The sequence below is a fragment of the Rhinopithecus roxellana genome, chromosome 17 (assembly GCF_007565055.1).
Source record: "Rhinopithecus roxellana isolate Shanxi Qingling chromosome 17, ASM756505v1, whole genome shotgun sequence".
Lineage (NCBI taxonomy): Eukaryota > Metazoa > Chordata > Mammalia > Primates > Cercopithecidae > Rhinopithecus > Rhinopithecus roxellana.
The window spans coordinates 87,282,511-87,308,678 of record NC_044565.1 but is presented as its reverse complement, the minus strand read 5'-3'; the positions used below and the strand labels follow the sequence as shown (position 1 = coordinate 87,308,678).

Below are 26,168 nucleotides of genomic sequence, written 5' to 3'. Positions count from 1 at the left end.
AGAGAAATTATAGAAATATTTTTAACTCTCCTAATTCATAGAAAAGAAGGCATGAACAAAGCACTTGGAGTTTATCAGTTAAAAGTTACAAAAACATTAAGTGGTGAAGTTAGGAGCTAAGAGATGAAAATGTTTAATACATATCAGGGCTTTTTTCATGAACTAGCAAAAAGGCTGCTCCTCTTTAAAAATTACCACAACGGGCCGGGCGGGTGGCTCACGCCTGTAATCCCAGCACTTTGGGAGGCCGAGGGGGGTGGATCACTTGAGGCCAGGAATTTGAGACCAGCCTGGCCAACATGGTGAAACCTTGTCTCTACCAAAAATATAAAAACATTAGTTGAGTGAGGTGGTGCAAGCCTGTAATCCCAGCTACTCGGGAGGCTGAGGCATGAGAATTGCTTGAACCCAGGAGGCGGAGGTTGTAGTGAGTCGAAATCATGCCACTGCACTCCAGCCTGAGTAACAGAGCGAGACTCTGTCTCAAAAAAAAAAAAAAAAAAAAAAAAAAAAAAAAAAAAAAAAAATTCTTCCAGTGTTTAGCACATATTTTGTATTTCTTCCAATTATTATCCATTATTAAGTGGTACTGTATTAAATACTAGTAATGAGAGACAGAAAAACGATGAGCATACAAAAATCTACATACTGTCTCCAAATCTTATTTCAACAAGTTTCAAATCCTCATAAAACTTTAAATACACAACAGTGCCCCCACCAAATAAACACAAACAATAAAAAGAGCTAATATAAAGTTACAGAAATTAAACATTTTCTTCCAACCTCTAGTAGAGGATCCTCTGAACAATAAAATGACTACAAATCAGGCAATTAAATGAAAGAGACAGATTGCTTAATATTAGGCAATTGCCAAATATTAGTGTCACTTCAGAATCTTAATCATGTATTCCTAAACATTTTCAGTAGCTTACCACAGTCTATGTGAAAGACTACATTCCTTAGCATTCAAGCTATTCATGTGGCTCCAATCCACCTTTCCAGCCATACTTTGTACCACCTGTAATAGTATTTCCCAAATGTGAATACTACACATATCCTCTTTAAAAGGCGAAAGTTGTTTCGCCCTTAAAAAGACAGACGGGCGGATCACGAGGTCAGGAGATCGAGACCATCCTGGCTAACACGGTGAAACCCCGTCTCTACTAAAAAAAAAAAAACTAGCCGGGCGAGGTGGCGGGTGCCTGTAGTCCCAGCTACTCGGGAGGCTGAGGCAGGAGAATGGCGTAAACTCGCGGGCAGAGCTTGCAGTGAGCTGAGATCCGGCCACTGCACTCCAGCCCAGGCGACAGAGCAAGACTCCGTCTCAAAAAAAAAAAAAAAAAAAAAAAAAAAAAAAAGACACCCAGATCTGAGTCTGAGAAATGCCACTCTATTCAAACGACTGCAAAATGTCTGATCACCCAGCACCCCAAGACCTCATGTGGCCTTTATCTGGCTTCAACCCCAAACCTAAGCACACACCCCGGCACTGATGTCTCCTGGCAGCATTTGGCTCTGGTGGCATGCAGGATATGTTTCTGACTAAAAAGTCTCATCACTGACTTGAAAACACAACATTACACGGCCTCAAAGAACCTCCAGCCCCAAGACCCTTGGCCCACAGACCCCACGGATTGGAGACAAGCTCCTTGTGAGGGCACCCCAGGGCCTTCCTATGCAGTCCCCCTCGCTCCTGGCTCAGAAGACATCAAAGGTCATAGCTCATTCTGGGCTCTGCATGCCAGCCTGGTTCCCACTATCCTTTGGGAACCCCCCACCCCACTGGGGTCACCTGAGAAGCGTGACGAAACTTCCAAGTAAGGTTCCCTTCCTTTGTGTCACTGCATCCCTACACTTACTAGAGTGGAATCCTCCTACTGAGTTCTGAGTTCTGGGTCACGGATTACTCACCTTTCCATTCCAAGAGCATCTTGGCAGTGCCTGGCCAATAAGAAATACACGTTTCCTGAACGAATGACCCACTTTCCTAAACTCCAGCCAAATAAAACTACATGCTGCTATGGTGTTTGGGCTACATTTATACCATTCTTTGACCCTGAAAAACACCTATGAAACTGGTACTATTTTGGCCCCATTTTACAGATGAGGAAACCAAGGCTTAGAGGTTAGGTAACTTGTTGTCCAAATCCACAAGTTATTTGTGTTTATATATTTTTTGTTTTTTTGTTTTCTTTTGTTTTGTTTTTGAGACAGAATTTTCATTCTTATTGCCCAGGCTGGAATGCAATAATGCAATCTCGGCTCACTGCAATCTCCAACCCCAGGTTCAAGTGATTTTCCTGCCGTAGCCTCCCAAGTAGCTGAGATTACAGGCACGCACCACCACACCTGGCTAATTTTTTTTTTTTTTTTTTGTATTTACTAGAGACGGGGTTTCACCACATTGGTGGGCTAGTCTCAAACTCCTGACCTCAGGTGATCCACCCATCTTGGCCTCCCAAAGTGCTGGGATTACAGGCATGAGCCACCGTGCCCGGCCTGTGTTTATATCTTTCTTTTAAGCTGACTTGAACTCCTCGGTCATCTGGGTAGAATCCAAAATGCCAAGCAGTTTTTTATACATACTGAACAGTAAATGTTTGCTGAATACTAACTGACTATTTACATCCCCTGAATTATTCTGGAAAAGATTATAGTATTTAGAGACTGCCTGAGACACACTGAGACATACAAGGTAAGTGCCAGGGTAGAGATAAACCCACCTCACAGGCTATGACCTGGTTTTCTACTGTGTGTATTCACTTTTAGTTTTCAATTCCTATCTCCAGTGACTATCTTTCTGTTACAAAAGCTGCAGGTACCTAACAATTTTTATTTGATAAATACAGGTTTATCCCTTCATGTTGCATTTACAGATGTGGTAATGTCTGTGACTTCAGACTCCTCTGTGACTTCGAGCTGCAGAAGACAAGTCTGCAGCTGTTGCCTCTGCACTACACAGGCCTTAAAAGGTGAAAGCACCTCTTCAGACTAAGCTGTTCCAGCTGCCCCTTTTCCACTTACATTCACAACAGCAACTCTATGAGGGGAAAGATACGGAAAAATAAATAAGATCCAATCAAACATCTTTTGCAAAAATATTCTGCAGCCCCTTTACTGGGACTTTGGGGATTCCCTCAGCTAAAAGTCCATTTCCCTGGAAATCTTAAGAGCATGTTTTTACCCTCACTTACAACATAGACCAGAATACAGAGTGTAATCTCCTCTGAGGACAGGCTTTATGCTTCAGTCATTTTCTTATTCTTCCGCAGTGCTTACATAGAGAAGTGCAACAAACAATTCGCTCAATGAATGAATGTACAGTTCGGGAAGCTGACTCCCTGCAAAATGATTTCCTAAGTCACTTCTTCCACAGGTGCAACAGAGTGATCACCTTGCATAGAATTTCCTGGATGTCAGAAAACAGTCTAATTGGTCAATAATGAGAGAGAGAGAGAAAAAAAAAACTTTGAGGAAGTGTTTTGCTTTTGTGAATCAGAGGATGATCCCCAGCAGGCTTCTGGAAGCACCAGCCCACAGAGCTGAGAGTGCCTGCTGGCCCATGTCAGTATGGCGTGCTGTCATGTGTGTATTATCACGCCCCACTAAAAAGTTTCAAGTGAGTTCTAACTGCCTGGTAAATATATCAAGAAAATATCTGTTAGAAGGCAGAAAAGAAAAAAGTAATGTAGGTTGATTTAACTGTAGAAGATACTTCAGAAAGTTGGTCACCGAAAAAAGTTTTACATTCCCAAAATGCACTTATCCTCACTGTCTACCCTGAAAACATTCACCTCTCACAAGAATATCACACAGCGCACAGTCTCTGGCTATCAGTATCTTTAAACTCAAAAGAAACGGTGTCAAGCTGTGACTGAGCCTCAGGCTTTGAAGATATAGATGGCAAAAGACCCGCAGTTAAACAGGTGACAAAGCCAAGGCCAGGACCCAAGTCTCCTGACTCCAACCTCAAGGCTCTTTTCTCAAAATCACACTGCGACAGTGACAAATAGAAAGCCAGAGAAGTACTTTGTGGAAAAATTGTTTGGTGAAGTAGACGAACGCAGAGAAAAGGGCGAACCCTGAATGGTTCTGAGCAGGTTGCTTTTTGGTCACGAGGCATGAAATTAAAGGTCTCTGCATTTCAAACCACAGAGCTAGGCTGTTCCAAACTTCCTATTTGACTTCACATAAGTCATGAGTCTAGCTGGTGACGTGGCTCCATGAGACAGCAGCAGCGGTCATGGACACAGGCCCAGTTGCCTCTGGGAGTCTTTATCATTTTAACCCATCCTAGTATTTACATTCAATTTAGTCAAATGCCGACATAATATCATTTCAGAAAGTAATCTGTCTACTAAATTGAATGTAGAAACCCTAGGGAAATTTCTACTTTAATTCTCTAAATCAGTGAAAAAGATTGCTCTAAGACAGTTCATAGAAACCTAACAACAAATTTAAAATGTGAGGTCCATAATGTAGTTTGTTCTAACCCCAAATCCAACAGCACTAAAAGAGAATGAAATCACCATTTTCTAAGACATTTATATACAGTTACAAAATTCAGCTGAAGCCAGGAGAGTGGGAAATAGTTTAACAAATCAAAGTCGGATTATTCAGGCACATTTTACTAAGTACGATATGGCAGACACATAATCATCATAGCATTCCTTCCCCAACCCAAAATAAACAAACCAAGACTGATGACCTTCCTTCTATCTGGGCCTTGTGGTCCCCTGCTAGTCCTCCATCTGTGTGGGCTCCATTAATTCATGAGGCCCAAGAAGATATTGGGGACTGAGTCACAGACTCAGAAGCAGAACCCAGTCCCACTCAGAGAACCCCAGCATGCCTACTCTGAGGGTGGGAGGAGACCAGCCTATCCCAGGGCAGAATGTTACCCCCAAGAAATAAAAGACTTCCAGTGGCAGCCAGCATTTTGTGTTATTTCTCAGACTATCCAATCACCATCAAGGAAAAAGAAAAAGAATTGGCAGGAGGCGGGCAGGGAGGACAGGGATGTGGGAATAAAGAGGCACTAACTTGAAATCTTCCCACATCTATGTGGGGCGTTTCCCTGAAGAAAAACAAGAACGAGTCAGCAGCCTGGCTGTTGCCTCAGCACCACCTTCCCACACCGCCCACATGTGGGCTTGGTTTCTGTGGAGTGCAGGGTAGCCAGGGAAAAAGTCACAGAGATAAAAAGAGAGACAGATAAAAAAAAAAACCAAAACACTCTGGCGGTACCTGCACACTCTTCTCCCCTGTGTCACGGTCCTGTAAGCAGGACCTGGTGAACCTAAGGACACTTGGCATATACAGTGATTTGGCACCTGTTGTCCCAAGTAAGTACAATGTTTGTTCTGAAATATGCAGAACTGGATGCAGGTGTGACACAAGGCACACAGGCCACATTCCATCCTCACCAGGCACGGAACAGGGCAGGCAAGCCCATGGGCCAGAAAGGCAGAGCTGGTGGGCAGGCTGCCTTCCAATCAGAAGTTCTCTTTCATTTACAAGGAAAAGCTAAAAACAAAATCCCTAAGTTAATGTAGGGTGTGCCCTGTATTTACTAAAGGACTGAGGGTCTTGTGTGCAGAAGAGCTCCACATAAAAGAAATCTGAACTCCAAGGCCCCATGCTGCCTTGAAATTGCTGTGCTGTGTAAGTTCAGTTACTACTAATGATGTCAGGTCACAGTCAAGCTCTCTGCTTTAGTTTCCAAGTAGCAAAACTGGTTGAAAAGACAGCTTGAGAAAGCTACCACAGATAGAATTTCCAGGAAGGACCTAGGAGAAGGAGGGTTAAGGTGACAAGCTATCAAAAAAGAAAGTTTTATAGAGGAGTCAATTGTTTCTTGACAGCGGTGGGGTGGAGGAAGGGGGAAAATTTGACCAAAAAAAAAAAAAAAAAAAGAAAAAGGAATTCCAGTGGCAGCCCAGACGCAGGCTACACAGACATGGGTGCTTGAAATCCGTTTCACAAGACGCAAGTTTCACCACCAAACTACAGCTTTCTTCAGCTGCCAAGTCCCTCCCTGGTCCAGAGACAGCTTCCGCTTGGCCCTTACCCCCCGGCCTGTGCGATGACAAATGTACGCTTCGTTACCTGTGGATTCCAAGCTCTACCGTGGTTCGATGTACTTTATCTTACATCTGCATGGAACATGTCTTCAAGCCAAAGTCCAACAGACTTAGCTTTAAAAAAAATGAGAACTTTCTAGGAGAAATCATCCTCACAATCACCCCGAAAACAGCAGCTTCGTCAAAGAAAAATGTCCAATTGCTAAATAAAGACTTTATTCTATATCAGCTAATTAAAGGCATTCTCTACAAATTTCCAATTCAGGAAGTTTTCTTGTTATTTCCAATACTGATCAAGCTACAACTCTAAAGACTATTCGTTCCCTATACAGGAATGTGACTATCTCGACTCTGGTACAAAACATTTCGTTTTTTATTTTAATAGATATGTATTGTTAAACTGCATAAGAGAAAACCCCTGGGATCTAACAAATCTCAATTCAGAAGCCTCCACACGGCTATACGTTGGGTTTTCCTTGGGGTTTAAGGATAGAAATGCATGAATAATCCAGCTCAGTCTAGTTAGCCTTGTGATATGCCTAGACACTAAAAGCCTCTTCTCCTTCACTTTAAAAGTAACAGTGCTTCCTGACATCTTTTTCTATTTAGGCCAGGGAGTATACCTTTAGTTTTAAATCTCCTGTCTTCATTTAATTGCAATTGCAAGTAGGATGTTTGACTCACTTCTCTCCCCCCTCCTTCCTCCCATCACACTGGAAATTTAAAGTTGTGAAACAAACCAAACCTGTCCCTGCCTAATGGAACCAAACGTGGCAACACCTTATTTTAATGGCACACTTGATGGGTGCTTCACTAGAATGGAATCCTTCTAAATGCAAGCAATATGTTCAGTCCAAACAAACTAAAAATTACTCTCACAATGAATTCCAAATGTTATGCTTAGACAAAACAACAAACTTATTAAACTCATAAACCTGCATCCCACAAGCAGAAAGACTTTCGTTCAGGTTGCTAGGATGGTTACACCCCTCTTTTACAGAATGGACTCTACAAGCCTCAATAATCCCTCACCAAGAACTCTATCGGCTCTTGCCGAGACAAGGAGACAAAACAGAGAGATACTGATTTCCCATCCAAACACAGACTCCCTCACAGAAAAGCTTCTTGGTACTTAGCTGGGCTCCAAATTCTACTTTAATCCTCTTTCCTTTGTAACATGAGTCTTTCCATGACATAAACCATTTGACTCTGAAGGACAACCCTTCCAAAGGCCTCAGAGTTCCTTCTTAGAGCTGATAGATCATAATTAAAAGTAAAAGCACAGCGTCCTCTGATTTGACAGGGTTTTCTTCCCCCAGGAAACAAGGCTCTCTGATTTTGTCCTGTCTCTGACTGCCCCTTCTCCTTCTCCACAGACTGAGACACCACATTGAAGGGAAAAAATGGACAGGGACTGAACTGGGAAGAGACAAAAGTATGTTGAAATTGGCTCTGGCACACCCAGAGATAAGATCACGCCATCAAGAAAAAGACGCAGTTCCATCTGTCTGCGAGCAACCTGCTCACAAACTGGGACAAAGAGCTTCCTTCCAAAGGTTTGATAAAGACGTTCCAAAGCAACCAGGTTCCAAACACAGCACTTCAGGAGAAATGCCCAAATCTTCAGGGTGTCTTACCATGGAAGGCACAACACAGTAAAACCAAGTCAGACTCTACATCTATCTACTTCTCTGATGTCACTTACTCCAGCGGGAGCTTGGCGCACGTCTGGCAGAAAGTTCTTGCTGTTACTATTTTTAAAATTAAATGTGTGAATGAAAACTACAACATAATTCATTTTACAGTGTAAGGATTTAGGTGTTACCACTGGAAAAACCTCTTATTTTGTACTCCCAGGATTCATTATATCCTTTAACAGTGTGCTTACTATTCATGAAGATCATACCTATGCACAGATGATCAAAGAAATCCTGCGATTTCCTTTGACCGCAGCTGTTTTCCCATCTGCCATACTGGGTAGCTGACTCTACCAAAGGTGTCCCCACAACAGCCCCAGACATCCCCTTCTTTAGTGCCTGCTGGCTCACAGGTCTCCCTCAGAGCTGGCTGGCCCAGTTTTCACTGGATTCCAATACAGCAGCTTTTTAGTTTATAATTTATCTTCCGTGCTTAACTGTTACTCATTCAACGTAAACATTATAATATAATCCAACATAAATTATTTCTTACGAGCAAAGGTGCTCTCATTTATATGAGTGAGTCCATAAAGTTGTTCTATTAATAATAATACCTACATTTTTAAGTAATCTTCCCCGTCAATAACGTTTTCTATTCATTTCAAGGTCTAGAGTTTAGCTTCCTCAGAAGACCTCATTTGGATGACCAAGCACCAAGCACGTAATTGCATGGAGTACTGAGTGCTTTTTATGGGTGCTGGGCAGGCAGCCATGCCCCACTAACTATGAACATAGGTGAGGCAGCATAGCACAGCACCTAGCATATAACAGGCACTCAAAGAAGTTAATGCTCTTTCCCTAACTTCTTTTTCCTCTGTTTATTTTAGATCTTCAGGCTTCGAGAGGCCCTTGCTTCTTATCATTCAGCAAATCTCAATGCTGTTGTAGACTCTTAAGATTTACAACTCAGGCAAGAAATTACACTCTAGGCCAAGATGCACAGCCCATTCAGTTCAGCCTATTCTAAACTCGCTTGGTTTAGAAAATACTGAAATTGTTGCAGAACAAACAGCCCCAATTTATAAACTGCATTCCCAAAGTTCATTTTTAAAGTGGCATAAAAACATTTTTCCTAAGAAAACACGATGTCATATATAAGATCTCAGGCTGTCCCCACAAACTTATGCCACTATCTACCTGGCTGGCGGAACTAGTGGCAGGAGCCTAGATCCAGCCCACGCCTTGTCCATGGCAGGCTCTGGGATAAGTGCTGGGATCAGTTCTGAATTCCTGCAAAGGTGCACCGCTGGCTCCAGAGAAAATGTTGATCCAGCTGAGTTTGTGTGTATCTTTCTCCCACCTCACTGTATGCACCCCTCCCCTCAGCTCATAGGCCTCTCTTCTGCAGGAGACCAGTGCCCTCACCTTGCCCTACAAGTCCCAAACTTTAGCATCTTACCAGAGCTCCATCTTTTAATGCTTCAAAGGCAATTGCTTTTTCTCCCTGCAACAATTACCTCAAGCAGCTAATCTCAGCTGTGCATCAGGAAGAAAACTGATTATTTCACAATGAAATGTGAATGCCTGATGGCCTTTAACCTGTCCAGAGACCTCTGACTCTTAACTGCCCAAACAAATCTAATTTTGTGGGAGGACCATGAAAGGAATGAGATACACCTACACGACAGACAGATCCCACTAAGGGCCTGTTTCTGAGACATTTCTGCTTCTCAAAAAGCAACTTCCTTCTCTTCCACCACTTGGAAAAGGAACAAATTTTCACAAGTTCCAAAACTTCCAAAAGTTTCCATGACAATGGTAGACATGTGTTTATGGTGATGAACAGAGTGCACACAGGGCCAGTGTAGACGGGTCAGTGTTTTTCCCAAAGTGGAATGTAAACCAAAGCATTCACGATTCAACCCAAAACATCCTCAAACTATCATCATTTCCAAATGGAGAAGCAGAAGCTACAGGTAAGATTCAGATGTTGACACTGAGCCAGATTTTCAGTTTTACTCATCCTGGCATGGCCAAAAGAGTACGTTAGAGATCACTAAAAGGGGAGGGGAGGAAATGCCACATAGCTCCAATAAACCCTTATGTTTGTGAGGAAGAAAGAACTGGAAGTCACATTAACAAATACCACATAAATACGTGCAATTATTATGTGCCAAGTATAAATCTTAAAATTAAAAAAATCAACAAATGTATCCTATTTGTTTTCAGAAAATAGTAAAAACAACAACAACAAAAACCCAACTATACAGGATCCTGCATGTGTACTTGTTCGCTCTTGCTGCCCTGAGGCACCCATTACTTTAAGAATAAAAACAGAAAACACCAAGTCGGCCAGGGAAAGCAAAAAACCTCGATACTTAATTAGAACACGCGCTTGAAGTTGCTGCCTGATATTAGCTTCAAAAGACGGTAGCCTCATTAAGAAATGGCACAACACCCTTCTGGCGGCAGGCAAAGGCTTAAAATCGCGTCAGTGCTGGGGGTCTGAAAGGGGAAATGAAACTGAGTTTACCTACATCAATTAGCAATGCTATTAAGACTACTTAAGCCGCTCCCCCAACAATATTCCTAATACAAATACGCTGCAGGCCTTCAGAATAAAACAAGCCATTATCCCTACCCGTCATCTTGGCTTTCATTACTCCCACCCCAAAGAGTGACACATCAAACAAACAAAGCACCCTGCCCATGCACTGGGCTTTTCGGCCAAGATCTCCAAGCCTCTGACAAGCACTTATTAATCCTGACAACACCCAATAAAGAAGAGTTGGCCGCTCTAACCTTGTGAGTCTCCTGGGGGATCAAGGGGAAAGGACTGAGCTAGTGAGCTGAGGGACTAAACCAAGGTCATGGATAAGCTGGAAAAGGGAACTCAGGACTTATGGGCTCTTTATCACCTCCTCCACAATTTCTCAGTGAGGCCCCAATGGCAAATAGCAAGTAACACTCCAGTTTGCTTTAAGAATGAAAGCATCCTGGGGCACAAGGCCAACACTTTTTATAGGCTGTTCTTAGTAGCCAGTGGACTGAGTCCTATTATGATATTTAATTTCAAAACAACCGTAACAACAATTATATAAAATGGAAAGTTTATCTATTTATTGCTTAGCCAAGCAACAAATTCTGGACTATGCAGCCACCTGACAATTGTATGTGACTGAGGTGGTTGGCAGGAAAACCCATCTAAAGCTACAACTGCCTAAGCTTCCTTACTGCCTGGTGGGCCCAACTGCCTAGAGTCTGCATCTGAAAGGCACATGTTTGTCTTGGACATGATGATGATGATAAGAAAGAAGGGCAATTATAATACAAGCTTAACGTGACTCTCAAGACCCAGTCACATGATTTTCAAAAGCGTTCTTGGGCAGGATAAAATGAAACCCTAATAGCGCCTAATACAGTATCTTAAAGTTACTAAAATTCTTATTGAATACATAAAAGAAAAAGTAAAAAACAGAGACTTAAAAAGGACAAGAAGATGAACATAACTTCTTTCTACCAGGTCTCTGAGAGAATGCTATACCTAATATTGTAACGAAAACTAAAGATCAGCCTTCTGTTAACAACTGTCTGAAAAACGACCTATGTTTCTATTGAGTTTTTTTTTTCTCTTTTTTTTGGGACAGGGTCTCACTCTGTTGCCTAGGTTGGAGAGCAGTGGCATTATCTCAGCTCACTGTAACCCCCGCCTCCCGGGTTCAAGATTCTCCTGCCTCAATCTCCAGAGTAGCTGGGATTAGAGGCGTGTGCCACCACGCCTGGCAACTTTTTGTAGTTTTAGAAGAGATAGGGTTTCACCATGTTGGCCAGTTTCACCAAACTCTTGGCCTCAAGTGATCCACCCGCCGCAGCCTCCCAAAGTACTGGGATTACAGGTGTGAAGCACCACTTCTGGCCTCTATTCAGTTTCTTGAGTTCCCAGTTTTTAAAGCAATCCAAAGAAAGAAAGAAATACAGGAACTCTAATAATGGAGTGAAGAGAAGGATCACACTCACAGGGAAGGCAGAGGAAAGGCAGAAAGGACTTAAGAATATGATGAATTTGTCTTAAAGGGCACAAAAAGTCTCATTAGAGTCACCCAGATGGAGTAACTCTAGCCAATTAGAGTTACTCCATCTGAATTGGAGGCAATTCTTCAATGGGAAAAGCACAAGACAAAAGAATCTTAACACGGAATCATATTTACAAGGTGATGATATGAAACAGAATACTATTAATAATCACTTATATTTAAGAGCCTTTCTCAAAGACACTCCAACAGTTTGATGGGCTTTGTTTCATGACTCCTTACACTTCCTTGAATAGAGGGAGGAGACAGAAAGCGCCTCCACTGTGCAAATGAGGAAATGAGGCAAAGTGAATGGGGAGTCAGACTCAAGGCTGAACAGGCAGGAGTGGCAGACTGCAACTTCATCGCGGTGTTTCACACACACTGGACTCCACGCAAAGGATGGCAACAAAAATGAACAGTTTTGGAGGAGGGGAGAATAGAAAGGGCAGAGGATAGTTTCATAACACCTGAGAATGAAAACACATAAAACTGTGGGAAAAAAAAAATCAGTTGTCAAATCATTAAACTCCTCCCATTCTCAAACGGCTGGACATAAGGCGCCCAGACCTCACCACCCACCTTTGCTTCATCGTTGATGTCCCACGTGAAGGAAATGGCGTTATACGCAATCTCCTCGATGTTACTGATAGTGTTGAAGCTTTCTTTATAGTCAGCTATAGGAAGCAGGGGAAGAGAAAATGAAAACTCATGAGTTTTAGTTTTAACATGGGATCCCAGCAGTTCAAAATAAGACCTATTTTTTAACATTATCACCTATGGACAACTTAACATTTTGTTTGGTTAGAAGAAGTTCAAAATATGAAGAAAAAGAATCACAGAGTTTTTGTAATAGAGGCAAGCTCAGACATATTTAATTCAATCTCATTATGTCACAATTAGGAAATTTAGGTCTAAAAAGTTTAAATAACAGTCCCAAGGTCACAAAACTACTCTGTAGAACCAAGATTAGAACTGAGTTCTCATTCTCCTGAAAAGGCAACAAGAGCATTACAAAAGGTAAAGGAAAAAAGTAACACTAATATTAACAGCCATCTGTGATACAGACAATGGTTTTACATGAAAATAACATACATGGCAAGGATAGAGGTCTGTGTAACGCTACTTCAGTAAATACGAATTTGCACAGGTTTGCCACTACAGCTCACAGATAGGTTAGTTACACAGTTTAGCACATGACTAGGGAAGAATGTTAGGCAACTGCACAGCAGCAGTATCTTTTTTTACTTATTTTCTTTTACTTGTTTTTTTTCTCTATCTCCATCATGTCCAAATAATAATCAGAATCTATTAAAGAAGATATTACCCCTTAAAGCAATTGCAGACTGAAAAGTGGGGACATTCTCAGGTTAGCCAGCTACATGGCTTCTGGCCCTAGTGTCCTGTGGAAAGCCACCACGTGGGCACATGTCCCATTACTGCATGGGAGGAATGGTGAGCGCACCGGTTCCAGGAGGCCGAGGACAGCGTTTAGAACAGATCAGTAGCTGGCATAAAAATTCAAATGCTTTTGGCAGGAAGCTGATCACTGCCAAAAATAACTGGATTTAGAAACTGGATGGCTGTACCTCTGGGAATAAGAGCGGGCTCTTGAGCTGCTTACCTATGTCAATGCATCTTTGTTTAGCAGTGTGCTGCCGGGAGTGCCAGTACTTCCAATGCCTTAACTGATCTTCTCTGCTTTTGTCTTCAGCAAAAACCACCATGATCACACTCTGTGAAAGAGAATGCGTTACAACATAAAGACATTGAAGGGTGAGTATGTTTTTGAAAATGTATTTAATATTATATTTTACAGTGAAGGCTTAAAGCTGCAATTTCAGGCAGTCATTCAGAGCTGCTTCAGACCTAGAAATGTTAGACTCTGACTAGCTTTCCTAGAGAACAGGACTAAGATCAGAACTTACTCGAACTTTGCTGATGGGATGATGGATTCCTTCATTGCTGCTCACCTCCTTTAAGGTGATAGGATAGAACTGGCCTTTGTTCAGGTATGTCATGGTACTATCTCCCGGCTTCTGTCGAAGTGATTTTGAAGCTTCTAGGGTATATTCAAAGTTGTTCCTAAAGGACAAAAAAAGTCACAGGTCTCTAAATCTACTCTCGTGGAAGTTTGCTATACATCATATTATAAATAGCGTTTGCTATCTTTTTCATGATAAAGAAAATCTGAAACAAAAGTATTCAGCAGCTGAAAATTCTCAAGTCTCTCAGATGTGGAAGTACAAATTATTGCCGATTAAAAATTCTATGATGTGATGGATGTTAGCAATCAGGACATCCTGAGTTTGAGGGCTCGAGATATTAAAGATACTAATAGGTGGAAAGGACTTTGGAAGGAACTTCTCACAAGACATGCTGCCAATCTGGTATTTCTCCAGCAGAGGTTTCAGACAGGTGGCTGGTGTTCCTCTGACTAAATTCCTTTTGGCCTATATAGCACTTTTTTGTTGTTTCTACTTGTAATTTAAATGTCTTTAATAGCAGGCACTCCCCAATTCTCGACATTACCTATTACCTAACACTACCACTCATATGTGCCCCTAAAGTTATTTAAGAACCTTCCCAGGCCACGGCTCAGCAGATTACATCTATTTTTGTAACTAAAGTTTTATTAGCACATAGCCACATCATTTGTTTACATATTACCTATGGCTGCTTTTGCACAGCAGCAGACCAGGGTAGTTGCAAAAACACACAGAGGTTGTATGGCCCACAAAGCCTGAAATATTTACTCTCTGACTCTTTATAGAAAAAGTTAGCTGACCCTTATCCCAAACCCTAAAGGCATTTCCGTTTGGGACTCCTGCATCTTCAGGCAGATCTATAAGGGAAGTCTTAGTTCCCATAAAATCTTAGACACCTTTAAAACCATAAAATATAACACATGTAAAAAACACATAAAACAAAATATGAGTTCCCAATTAACATGAAAAATATTCATATTGCCAGAGTGAGATACGATTTTGTGAGGTCAAAAGAAAGTTGTCAGCTCAGAAAAAAGTTGACTTCATTTATTTTATCGTTAGTGAGGCTGATAAAAAAAAAAAAAAGCTTTTATCACTTTTTTATCACTTGATATTCCTCCTAAATTCTCACCTAATTATATATTTTTGGCAACAGAAAGGACCTCAGAGACCTAATTTAATCCCGTCATCTCTCCTATTAGATTCCATTCTACTACCATCACATAAAGAAACCAAAAGAAAGAAAAAGCACCAACACCAAGAATTAAGGAAACTTGAAACGTAGTTTAAAGAGTTCAAAATTAAAAGCACTGAAGCAGATGTCCTCTACCCAAGACTGTACCACAGTAAAAGTAGTAAGATAAGGGGAAAGCCTGCTAAAGCCACCTTTGATTTATCAAGTTAATGTGAAAGGAGTAAGTTATAAAAGCTGCAAATTAAAAATCAAATTAAAAGACATCTATTACCCAGAAACACTGTCAAAAACATAGTCCTCTGAATTCATGCCAGGCATCCGCAGACTGAGATCCGAGGGGAAGAAAACCTGAAATATCAATGTGATAAGCCACAACTATTTAACTGGTTATCATGGTTACTAAAGACCAAGCTCTGGTACTGCATAAAAGTATGTGGCTTACAGCAACCCACTATCCTTTCCATATTTATTTTTGAATACAAATGTTGAAACTACAAATATTAAAAAAATTAAAACAGAGAAAATATCCACTTTTATATGCCACTCAAGTAAATGACAACAAGCTGTGTAGGTATCCCCACTAAGTGCTTCTGACTCACGACCCCCTTTTCTGTCTTTCACACACATCCCAACTCTGTTCAAACATTAGGATCTGCAACCAAAATGTCATGACTTTAAAGAGTCACCCTATCATTATATCAAGTTAAGACACAGCATCAAGTTCACACCACAGCTGAAGAGATGTGGTGCATCTTCTCGGGAAAGGCTAACATTCTGCCCCTAACTCCACATGCAGAGATGGATGCTCTTTACCTCACCGAGTCATTAAGTATGGTTTCTAACACCTTCAGTCCCTAACTTTTAGCTGAGTGAGGTATTCATCACCATAGAACCCCCAGAACTATTTGGAATTAATTTGTAAACTTCACACAATGCATTTGTGCTCTCCCTGACTATATTGCCAACCAAGAAACATCAAGCAAAGACATAATAACTCATTTTATATAAAGACCAGTTCCAGGGAGCTTTTTGGTGCTGGGAGAAGTGCTAAAAACAGACTATGAGAATCTACCTGTGGTCAACAGAAGATTATGTATGGGGTTCTCTTTCTCTTTCTCCAGCAAATCACTTAGCTGAAATCATAATTGTTAACTCAGCTGCTGGTAAGATTAGCCATGCACCCTTGATAACAACTTCTGGTTTTATAGGTTTAGCTTCCAAATTATACCCATGGGCCTTTTCTCTTAAAAAAAAAAAAAAAAAAATCTTTTATTCCTAATCCATTCATTTCAGGCCGAGTTTCACGCTTACATAACAAGGAAAAGGTGGAACCCAATACTTATACAAACACACAGGCGTCTTAGGAAGATGTTTGTTTCCTGTACCTCCTGAACGCCTTCCTTGAAGGTCTCTGAGAAGGTCGAGTCTGGAGTTCGCCTTTGAGCATTTGGGGCTTGAGCACCAGAGCTGAACTGGTCAGTACTGAGATTCCGATCGAAAACCACCACCCGCTCAGTGGGCTCAGGATGATACACTGCTGGGGGGATTCCCACAGCAAAGCCATGTGGCTGGGTTTCTGTCTTGATGGAGTGGGTAGGCATCGTTGCTATGGAGACAGTGACTGTCGTATCTGGAGCTGTCAGATGGCCTCTCTTATCAATGCCCAGCTGGTTGCCATGGGGAAGGACAATGTTAAACGGCACATTTTTCAGTACTTGCACTCTGTTTTCTCCAGCAGAAATGAGGGGCTGCTCTGTCACGATTGGTATGCTGTTTCTTTAAGAAAAGAAAACTGCTTTCAAACTTGATGTTAATGTAGTTCTTTGACAATTTTTATTTTCCTAATGGCACTGGGCTGTTGGGTCCTGTGCAATAACAATACACTTGACAGGGAATAAACAGAAAACATTGAAACTACCCATTACTAGGTAAAGGGGAAAAGGCTTTCTGGTTATCGTTCAAATAAAATCGAAACATATTAAGTAAAATTTCATTTGAAATACTAAGTACTCAGAGCTCTCCTCTAACAAGCTTTACTTTCCATAATCCTAAAAAAAAAATTACTATGTTTTACTAGAAACCTGAAGCTATGTGATCTGATCAACTGGGGTTACAGCATAGACACCAGGGTCAAACTGCCTGGGTTCAAGTTCTGTGTCACCTGAGCAAGCTATTTCATCTTTTAGTAACTGAATCCTCACCTGTAAAATGGGGACAATAATGGCATGCATTCTCATCAGGTTGAGATGAGATGATACACTAAAACGTGTATAATAATGCCTGACACACAGTCTTCAAGAAGTATGAGCCATTATTACTTGGTCACCACTTTTCCAACCACCTATGATATTTGGCTTTCTCCTTCTTTTTTTTCTTTTTTTTTGAGACAGAGTCTTGCCCTTGTGGCCCAGGCTGGTATGCAATGGCATGATTTTGGCTCACTACAACCTCCACCTCCCGGGTTCAACCGATTCTCCTGCCTCAGCCTCCCAAGTAGCTGGGATTACAGGCACGTGTCACCACATTTGGCTCATTTTTGTATTTTTAGTAGAGACTAGGTTTCACCATGTTGGCCAGGCTGGTCTCGAACTCCTGACCTAAGGTGATCCACCTGCCTCAGCCTCCCAAAGTGCTGGGATTACAGGCGTGAGCCACCGCACCCGGCCTGGATTTCTCTTTCACCCAAGAAAACCTATTGTTATGTTATATCAGTAGATACATCTGCTTTTTATAAAATTCAATTTTGGTTTGATAAATAATTTGAGCAATACAAGATGATTTCCAGTGGGTAAAATGGATGAGTTTTCAAAGCCCCCAGAAATCATATAGCCTGAAGCTTTAAGAAACAGGCAAATTGGGAATTCTGTACATTTCGAGATCAATACAACTGTTTGAACCCTGAACCATAAATTCACTCTCAGGAATTTATCCTAAAACAGAAAAAAAATCTAGAAAGTTGTTCCTTAAGGCTTCAAAATAGTGAAAACTAGGTATAGCGGCAATTATAAGGATATTTAGAGTTTGCTTCAGAACGTTCCAGCAAAAATAAATAAAATAAAAACATGAATTAATCTCAAAGTTGAAGAAGACGGAAGAATACATCTAACGAGGAATTGTGTTGATAACTGTTGAAGCTGGTCATGGATACATGTGGGCTTATACTATTTCTCTATTTTTATTATGTTTGAAAACGCCCATAATGAAAAGTAAAGCCACAAGTCCTCTTCCAAAGGATAACTATGAAGATTAAAACACAGAGAAAATGTTTATGAAACAAACTAAGTAGAAGAAAGTATACCACCAAATCCTATCTGTGAACAAAACCACAGCCACATAAAATTTGCATGCACACCAAAACAATGAATAAAGCAATCATCAGGATAATGGGATACTGGGTGATGATCATTCTTCCTTTAAATATGTTTTATTCCTTGATTGATAATAAAACACAGGGCAATTTAAAAGGTGTCTTTTTAAAGTTTTTCATGGCTATAAAGACAAGCATTAATTAAATTTTCTGAAAGTTTTAATCTAAAATATTTCACAAATAATTTCAACAGGAATTTGAATACAATTTAACTTGCTTTATTCAATTTTACTTAGGCAGCTGTTAAGAGTCAATTGGTACTTAATTTTTTTAATGGACCACTGCCACATCTTCTAAAGAAAACTTCAAAAACAAATAAGCAAATACTTAAGTTATTACTAAAACTAACCCTTTGGAGGAGGAGAAAGTTAGTGCTTTCATTCTAGAAAAGGCAACTACTGTGCCCAAAGAAAAAAGGAACTTTTCAGAGCAACAGAGGCAAATCAGTGATGAAATCTGAATTTAGATAATAAGCGTCCAGCTTACCTATCTCTTCCACTAGTGGTTGTTCATTCAAACAAACTCCCATTTTGCTGTTACAGAAACGTGGCATTTCCCCCTGCACTCTTTACGCTGTTATGCACTGAATGTTACCTTTTGCTGTGATCTGGTTCAGGGTGCTCCACCTCTGGCTTTGCTGTTGATGACCTTCTCTCTCTTGGGACCTGATATTAGCACACATGAAAAGAATTTAGCTCTTATCCAGTGAAGTGCAGATTACCCAAAGATATAGCCTTTTATTTTTCAGTAAATTCAATCATTCATTTATCTACTGGTTGCCTAACAAACACCAGGCTATGGGGACACACAAAGAAAAAGACAGTATCTGCCCTCAATGAGCTTAAAATCTAGTCACCCATCTGGTTGATATGTAAAAAGTAACTGTTATTGAGTTGCCAAATAAACTCAGGGCATGATACATTTATTCTGTCATGGAGTTTGGGTCTCATCTCTTAAAAGAAATACTTCCACTGGCCGAAGCTTGTGGCTCATGTCTGTAATCCCAGCCACTTCGGGAGACCAAGGTGGGAGGACTGTTTGAGCCCAGGAGTTTGAGACCAGCCTGGGTAATATAGTGAAACTCATTTCTACAAAAAAAAAATTAAAAATCAACCAGGCGTGGTGGCATGTGCCTATAGTCTCAGCTACACAAGAGAGACTGTGGTGAGGAGATCGCTTCAACCCGGGGGCAGAGGTTACAGAGAGCAGAGATTGCGCCACTGCACTCCGGCCTGGGCGACAGAGCAAGACCCTTCCTGACTCAAAAAAAAAAAAGAAAAAAAGAAATACCTCTGCCCTGGTTTTACTGGTTTATCTACACAACATTAGAGAAGAAGCTAATGAAAACACAACAGAGCTCTTCCAACTTTCTCAGGGCTCTTTCCTACTACTCTCCATTCAGATCAAATGCAAAAGCAGAAGGAACAGCCATGTTAACCATTCATTTCTCCTAAGATCCAAATGAGGGCTTCATGTGATCACTGTCTTTAGATATGCTGGGATTCATACGTCCATCACCCAAAGGACAAGTCTAACTCAGTGTTCTATTCCTTTTTTGGTTCTTTTCTTTGCAAGGGAAGTGAAAAGTAGGCAAACGTTAGTGAGTGTCCTGTAGAAATAACTCAACTGAGATTTTACACCACTGCACGCTCCAAAATGGCTACGGTGCTTAAAAATGGCTTTCAGCGTGAAAATTCTATTCCTGCATCCTTGTTTTCACCATTAAAGACAAAACACTGCTGGCCGGGCGCGGTGGCTCACACATGTAATCCCAGCACTTTGGGAGGCCGAGGCGGGTGGATGACGAGGTCAAGAGATCAAGACCATCCTGGCCAACACGGTGAAACCCCGTCTCTACTAAAAATACAAAAAATTAGCCGGGCGTGGTGGCGCACGCCTGTAGTCCCAGCTACAGCCTCCTGTAGGCAGGAGGCTGAGGCAAGAGAATCGCTTGAACCCAGGAGGCAGAGGTTGCAGTGAGTTGAGATTGTGCCACTGTACTCCAGCCTGGGCGACAGAGCGAGACTCTATATAAAAAATAAAATAAAAATTAAAAAACAAAAAAAACAAAAAACAAAAAAAACACTGCTTCATCTATTAACAATATGCTTTTCAAGCTTTATCAAAATTATTATGTAATAATGACTGATGCTTACAACCAAAGACCTGAAACAAACAATTCAGTTTATTTAAAAAAGAAAATAGGCCAGGCACAGTGGCTCACATCTGTAATCCTAATACTTTGGGAGGCTAAGGCAGGAAGATTACCTGAGGCCAGGAATTTGAGACCAGCCTGGGCAACATAGTGAGACTCCGTCTCTACAAAAAATTTTAAAATTACCCAGGCATGACCTGTAGTCCTAGTTACTCAAGAAGCTGAGGCAGGAGAATCACTCAACCCCAGGAGGTTGAGGTTGCAGCGAGCTATGACTGCACCACTACACTCCAGCCTGGGTAAGAGTGAGACTCTGCTGCTAAAAATAATAATAATACCAAATGTGCACACGTATGTTTATTGCAGCACTATTCACAATAGCAAAGACTTGGAATCAACCCAAATGTCCATCAATGACAGACTGGATTAAGAAAATGTGGCACATATACACCATGGAATACTATGCAGCCATAAAAAAGGATGAGTTTGCGTCCTTTGTAGGGACATGGATGCAGCTGGAAACCATCTTTCTTAGCAAACTATCACAAGAAGAGAAAACCAAACACCGCATGTTCTCACTCATAGGTGGGAACTGAACAATGAGATCACTTGGACTTGGGAAGGGGAACATCACACACTGGGGCCTATCATGGGGAGGGGGGAGGGGGGAGGGATTGCACTGGGGAGTTATACATGATATAAATGATGAATTGATGGGTGCTGACGAGTTGATGGGTGCAGCACACCAACATGGCACAAATATACATATGTAACAAACCTGCACGTTATGCACATGTACCCTAGAACTTAAAGTATAATAATAAAAAAAAATAATAATACCAAATGAAAAATTAAAAAGAAGAAGAAGAGAAAATAAATTTATACTTATCACAAGAAGTCTGACAAATAAATACCACTAAAATTGTCACCCTTCACAGACAGACGTGAGGATTTATTTGCTTATGAGACACAGGAGTAGTATACCTAGTGTTATTACACTGGTCTTTCTGGCACGAAACTTGTACCAACAAGTTTCTCCCATTCTCAAAAGTTTCAGTTAAAAATGTGTAACTTCATAATAAATGTTTTAGGAACTTAATTTATAATAAGTCAATAAAACAAGCTATAAGAACAGATATATAATAATTTCCACTTCAAAGGAACTCTTCATGGCTATGTTTCCCTGGTAAGGGTTTCTTCTAGCATCATTAGTGATTACACAAGTTTCTGTTCATATTCAAAGAAAAAAGAGCTTACCTCAATCCCCAGCCCCAACTTAGTTAGACACATGGCCTCATACTAGGAAATAATTACCCTATTTTTTTTTTTTTTTTGAGATAGGGTCTGTCTCTGTCACCCAGGCTGGAGTGTAGGGATATGGCATGATCTCAGCTCACTGTAGCCTCCAACTCCCAGGCTTAAGTGATCCTCCCACCTCAGCCTCCTAAATAGCTGAGACTACAGGCATGCATGTATTAACCAGCGAATTTCTGTATGTATGTATGTATGTATGTATGTATGTATGTATGTAAGTATTTTTGGGTAGAGACAGGGTCTCATCATGTTGCTCAGGCTAATCACCCTAATTTTAAGAATAAAACTATCTTCTAGGCTTTTTTCACCTCTGTATTTCTTATATTAAGGAAAGAATACAGTGCCAGAATGTAGCCAATGGCCAGCAACTGACGATTCTGGGTAAAGGTATTCAGGAATTAATTATCCTCTTAAGTTTTATGTAGGTTTGAAAGTTTTTAAAAAAAAAATATAGCAAAAATAAACTAAAAAATATACACTACATTCATGAGAAGATGCTTGTCATTCAGAAGCTTCTGGTAATCCCAAACAGATCCTGTTTTCATACAGGTACTGATGACAACACAATGATTACACAAGTTAGTCACACAGAGTGACAATGAGACAAAGGCCCCATGGCAAAGCTGTGCTTCAACGTAGTCTGCTGTTTTAAGTAGCACCCTAAAGACATAGCCACCCCCAAATGTGTGTTCCTGGTCAGAAGGAAGAATGGAGAGGTGAACCCAGAAGAAAAGCGGTATGCACCCTGCATTAGAAAGACAGTGGCCTCGGCCATGAACCAGACTAGGGCCCCAGATGCACACATCCTAGCTATGACCTCTGAGTGAGAAGTCGCACACAGGCTGGTAACATGTCTAGCATAACAGTGACAGCTAGTGTTATCAGGACAATGATGATGATGACACAGATCAGTAGTGTCATTTCCAGATAATGAAAACCATGTAAAATTCCATGCAGAGTATAGATTATAAGACTACTCCAAATCTCTAGAAACAAGCAACAAAACATATCCTGATCTTGGAACTAGACAGCCCTAGACTAGAGAATATGGTTTCAAAGGCTCTGTAGTATCATTTCGGGAAAGGAAATCATCCTGACTACACAGGAATAAAGGTGAAAGGTAAATGAGCCCTGCCCACTTTCCATGGCACTAAGAACCACCTTCAGTGAGATGCTCAAACCCAAGAAGGCACATCTAGCATCCTCTTTTATGGTGGTTTCACCTTCTGGATACAGCCACAGCAGCTGACTGCTTTGCATGTTTTAAAAACAACCCTTTGATTCTACAATCACAGATTTTTAGCTTTGAACTACAGTAAGTCAAAGTACTCATTAAACTATTTATAGTCAGTACAGAAGCAACTTGCATGGCATTCTACCAGCAAATGACTGTTTTATATGCTGCTGAATCAAGTGTATTGGAGACTGCTGTTAAGGGTTTTAAAGGCAGGCAAACCCACCTTGTAGTAGTCATAGAGCAGGCCCAGCGCAGCAGCGCTGTCTTCGTCTCCATTGATGCTCATCATCGCTTTGGTCGCTGCAGTGAGAGGGTTTTCCAGGAAGGATTTCCAGGCCTCATCCTCACTAGTGTAGGACCGCCGCTGTGGATAAAGTGCTTCATTCTGAAGAACCAACACTGGCCGTTTGCTTCAGAGAAATTAAAAAAACAAAAACAAAAAAACACATAATTTTCTACTGCAAGGCATCATAAGCTACCAATTCCTTGACATTCCTATAAAACAGCTTACTGTTTCATCAATGACCCTAGGAAGTCAAATTAAGACAAGACCAGAAGACAAACCACATTTAGTGCAGACCAATGGGTCCCACAGTAAGACATAAAGTGTCTAAGCAGCCAGAGAACTGGCAGTTCACTTACACGTGGAACTCAGGATACACAATTTGGCAAAAAAGCAAAACAAAACCATCCCTGAGAAAATGCCACGCTATTCAAATACTTTCCATAAACAAACAGGAGGACACAGTAAGGAAAAGAGAGTATCTGTTCTCTTCCAACAACAATCAGGACTGTCCCCTCTTGAGAAGAGCATGTGCCGTTCATTACACTGCTACGTTATTCCCTCTCTCCACTGTGGTTGCCATGCCTTAAAAATTCCTACCTGAACATGGGAGGGGAGAAGCAGCAGAAAGAAAAAGGGATACTTCACGCAATCCTTGGGGGTATATGAGAAAGCCAGAATATTCTACTGATTACCAGCAGATTGAGCATGGAATGTGGCCAAAGGGGACTGTAAATCAATAAAGAGGCATAATTTTCTGGCATGGGAGTTAACTGTTTATCTTAGAGATAAACACTTAAGAATCTCCAACAATAAATGAAGCCACTGAACAAAAAGATTAAAAAAAAAAAATAGGTGGGAAAATCTGGCTTTTAAAAAGTCTTTACTAGTTTTCCACACTGCACAAGAACTGTTTCATTTTAACACTGTAGTTTGGTGGGAAAAATCCAAAAAAATCAATGGCGATCTTAGTGAAACCTTATAGAAGATTTAATTTAAAAGATTAAAGCAAACATTACTAATTCCAAAAACCTGAAATGTAAACAGTCTCAACAACTGTTCAGTTGGTACTATTTAATAAGTCAATAAAGAGAAAAAATGGAACACTGACTCTAGCAAAACAAAGCAGTTTATTTTCAAGGAGACAAATAAATTTTAAATGTCTGGAACTCCTCTGAATTATTACTATTCTAACAAGCGAATTGAAGGACTAGCTCTCATTGCAACACACAAATGAAATATGTAAATGGCCTAAAGGTGACCTACCTATGTTAAAAGTGAATGTAGAAAGACTGATTATCTTTTCAAGTAATCAACAAAGGTTAGGGTTTGGGAATCACCCAAGGCCTTTAAAAACAGATAGATTTAGAAAAAGGAGAACATCTTCAAAAAAGGGGGAAAAAAATCCAACAATGTATCCTCAGTCAAAATGAAGTGTTACTTGAAAGCCAATGTTTTTACTCACTCATGGCATAAATCTTACATTTGGTAAGGAAGTCTTGAGATGGTATACTATTTTAACACAAAACAAACATAAAAGGCTGTTCAAAGCGAGCAGATCATTTGTCTAAAAATGGAGATTGCTTACACAAATCTCAACTTTTAAGAAAATAAAGAGGCCGGGCGCGGTGGCTCAAGCCTGTAATCCCAGCACTTTGGGAGGCCGAGACGGGCGGATCACGAGGTCAGGAGATCGAGACCATCCTGGCTAACACGGTGAAACCCCGTCTCTACTAAAAAATACAAAAAAATTAGCCGGGCGAGGTGGTGGGCGCCTGTAGTCCCAGCTACTCGGGAGGCTGAGGCAGGAGAATGGCGTGAACCTGGGAGGCGGAGCTTGCAGTGAGCTGAGATCCGGCCACTGCACTCCAGCCTGGGCGGCAGAGCGAGACTCCGTCTCAAAAAAAAAAAAAAAAAAAAAAGAAAATAAAGAATATACAAAGTGGCATTCCCTGAGCCATCAGTACCAGAGTACAACAGCTACTGAACGGGGTGGTGCCATGGACTGATTTACTGGTGTATTGCTAAGCTATAATTAATAGCGTAATAGCTACCTCCAGAAGACTATGACAGCACTTGGCTGTTCAATTCCCTTAATGCTAGTTTTCAACTTCCTTCTTCTCCCACCCACATCCCAAATTTGTACAAGCAATAGAAAATAGAGAAATGGCTTTATGTTTGGAATCACCCTGAAGCTGTTTCATATTTCCAAAGCCTGCCTAAGGCCAAAATGTTAGCTTTGGAAATTTTGCCTTATCTAAACCATACGTCAAGAAATAAACACAAAACCAGTTGCCTTTGTCTACTTCCTCATGACAGTCAGGAGGGAGGCTTCAGTCGCTGAAGGCTCATCATCACTTTCAGGTGAGCCTTAAACCCTGCGTCAGCGATCTCTCAGACTTCTGAAATATGTTTCAGGCAATAATTTAACTGCATATTCTACAACACAAGAGTAATCCATTTAAGATACTGCATACAAAATATCTATCTCATCCAGAAAAAGAACACACTGACAAAAACCGATCCTTCACAAATAACGAAGAAACTGGCAGGGGAACCTGTCTGCCTTAAACTTACTGATCTGAAATATACTGACTGACTTGGTGCGATTTCCCTTTTTTTTTCCTTTAGTAAGTTTTTTAAAATTTTAGAACAATTTTATATTTTCAGAAAAGCTGCAAATACAGAAATATCCCTCGCCCAGTTAATCCCCCATGCTTTATTACATTACCACCTTACATTTGTCGAAATATGCTTTTAAATCACAAACTCTAAAATGCATATTAGCTTGTACAGTACTTTCTCATTTAACACCCGGATTTCAAAGTTTCATCCTCCT

General features: G+C 40.8%; 1 protein-coding gene across 2 annotated transcripts in view; it reads right to left on the bottom strand.

The window, feature by feature from the left end:
• The window catches only part of GRHL1 (grainyhead like transcription factor 1), a 51,031-nt gene that overhangs the window by 24,031 nt on the left and 832 nt on the right, over positions 1–26,168 (bottom strand). For both annotated transcript variants that reach the window (XM_030921791.1, XM_030921792.1), the window contains exons 2-8: positions 23,270–23,456; positions 18,935–19,005; positions 16,359–16,749; positions 15,245–15,321; positions 13,719–13,875; positions 13,415–13,526; positions 12,373–12,467 (exon numbers count right to left, since the gene is read on the bottom strand). In XM_030921791.1, coding sequence (XP_030777651.1) covers positions 12,373–12,467; positions 13,415–13,526; positions 13,719–13,875; positions 15,245–15,321; positions 16,359–16,749; positions 18,935–19,005; positions 23,270–23,456 — 1,090 coding nt within the window. The remainder of the gene's footprint in view (positions 1–12,372; positions 12,468–13,414; positions 13,527–13,718; positions 13,876–15,244; positions 15,322–16,358; positions 16,750–18,934; positions 19,006–23,269; positions 23,457–26,168) is intronic.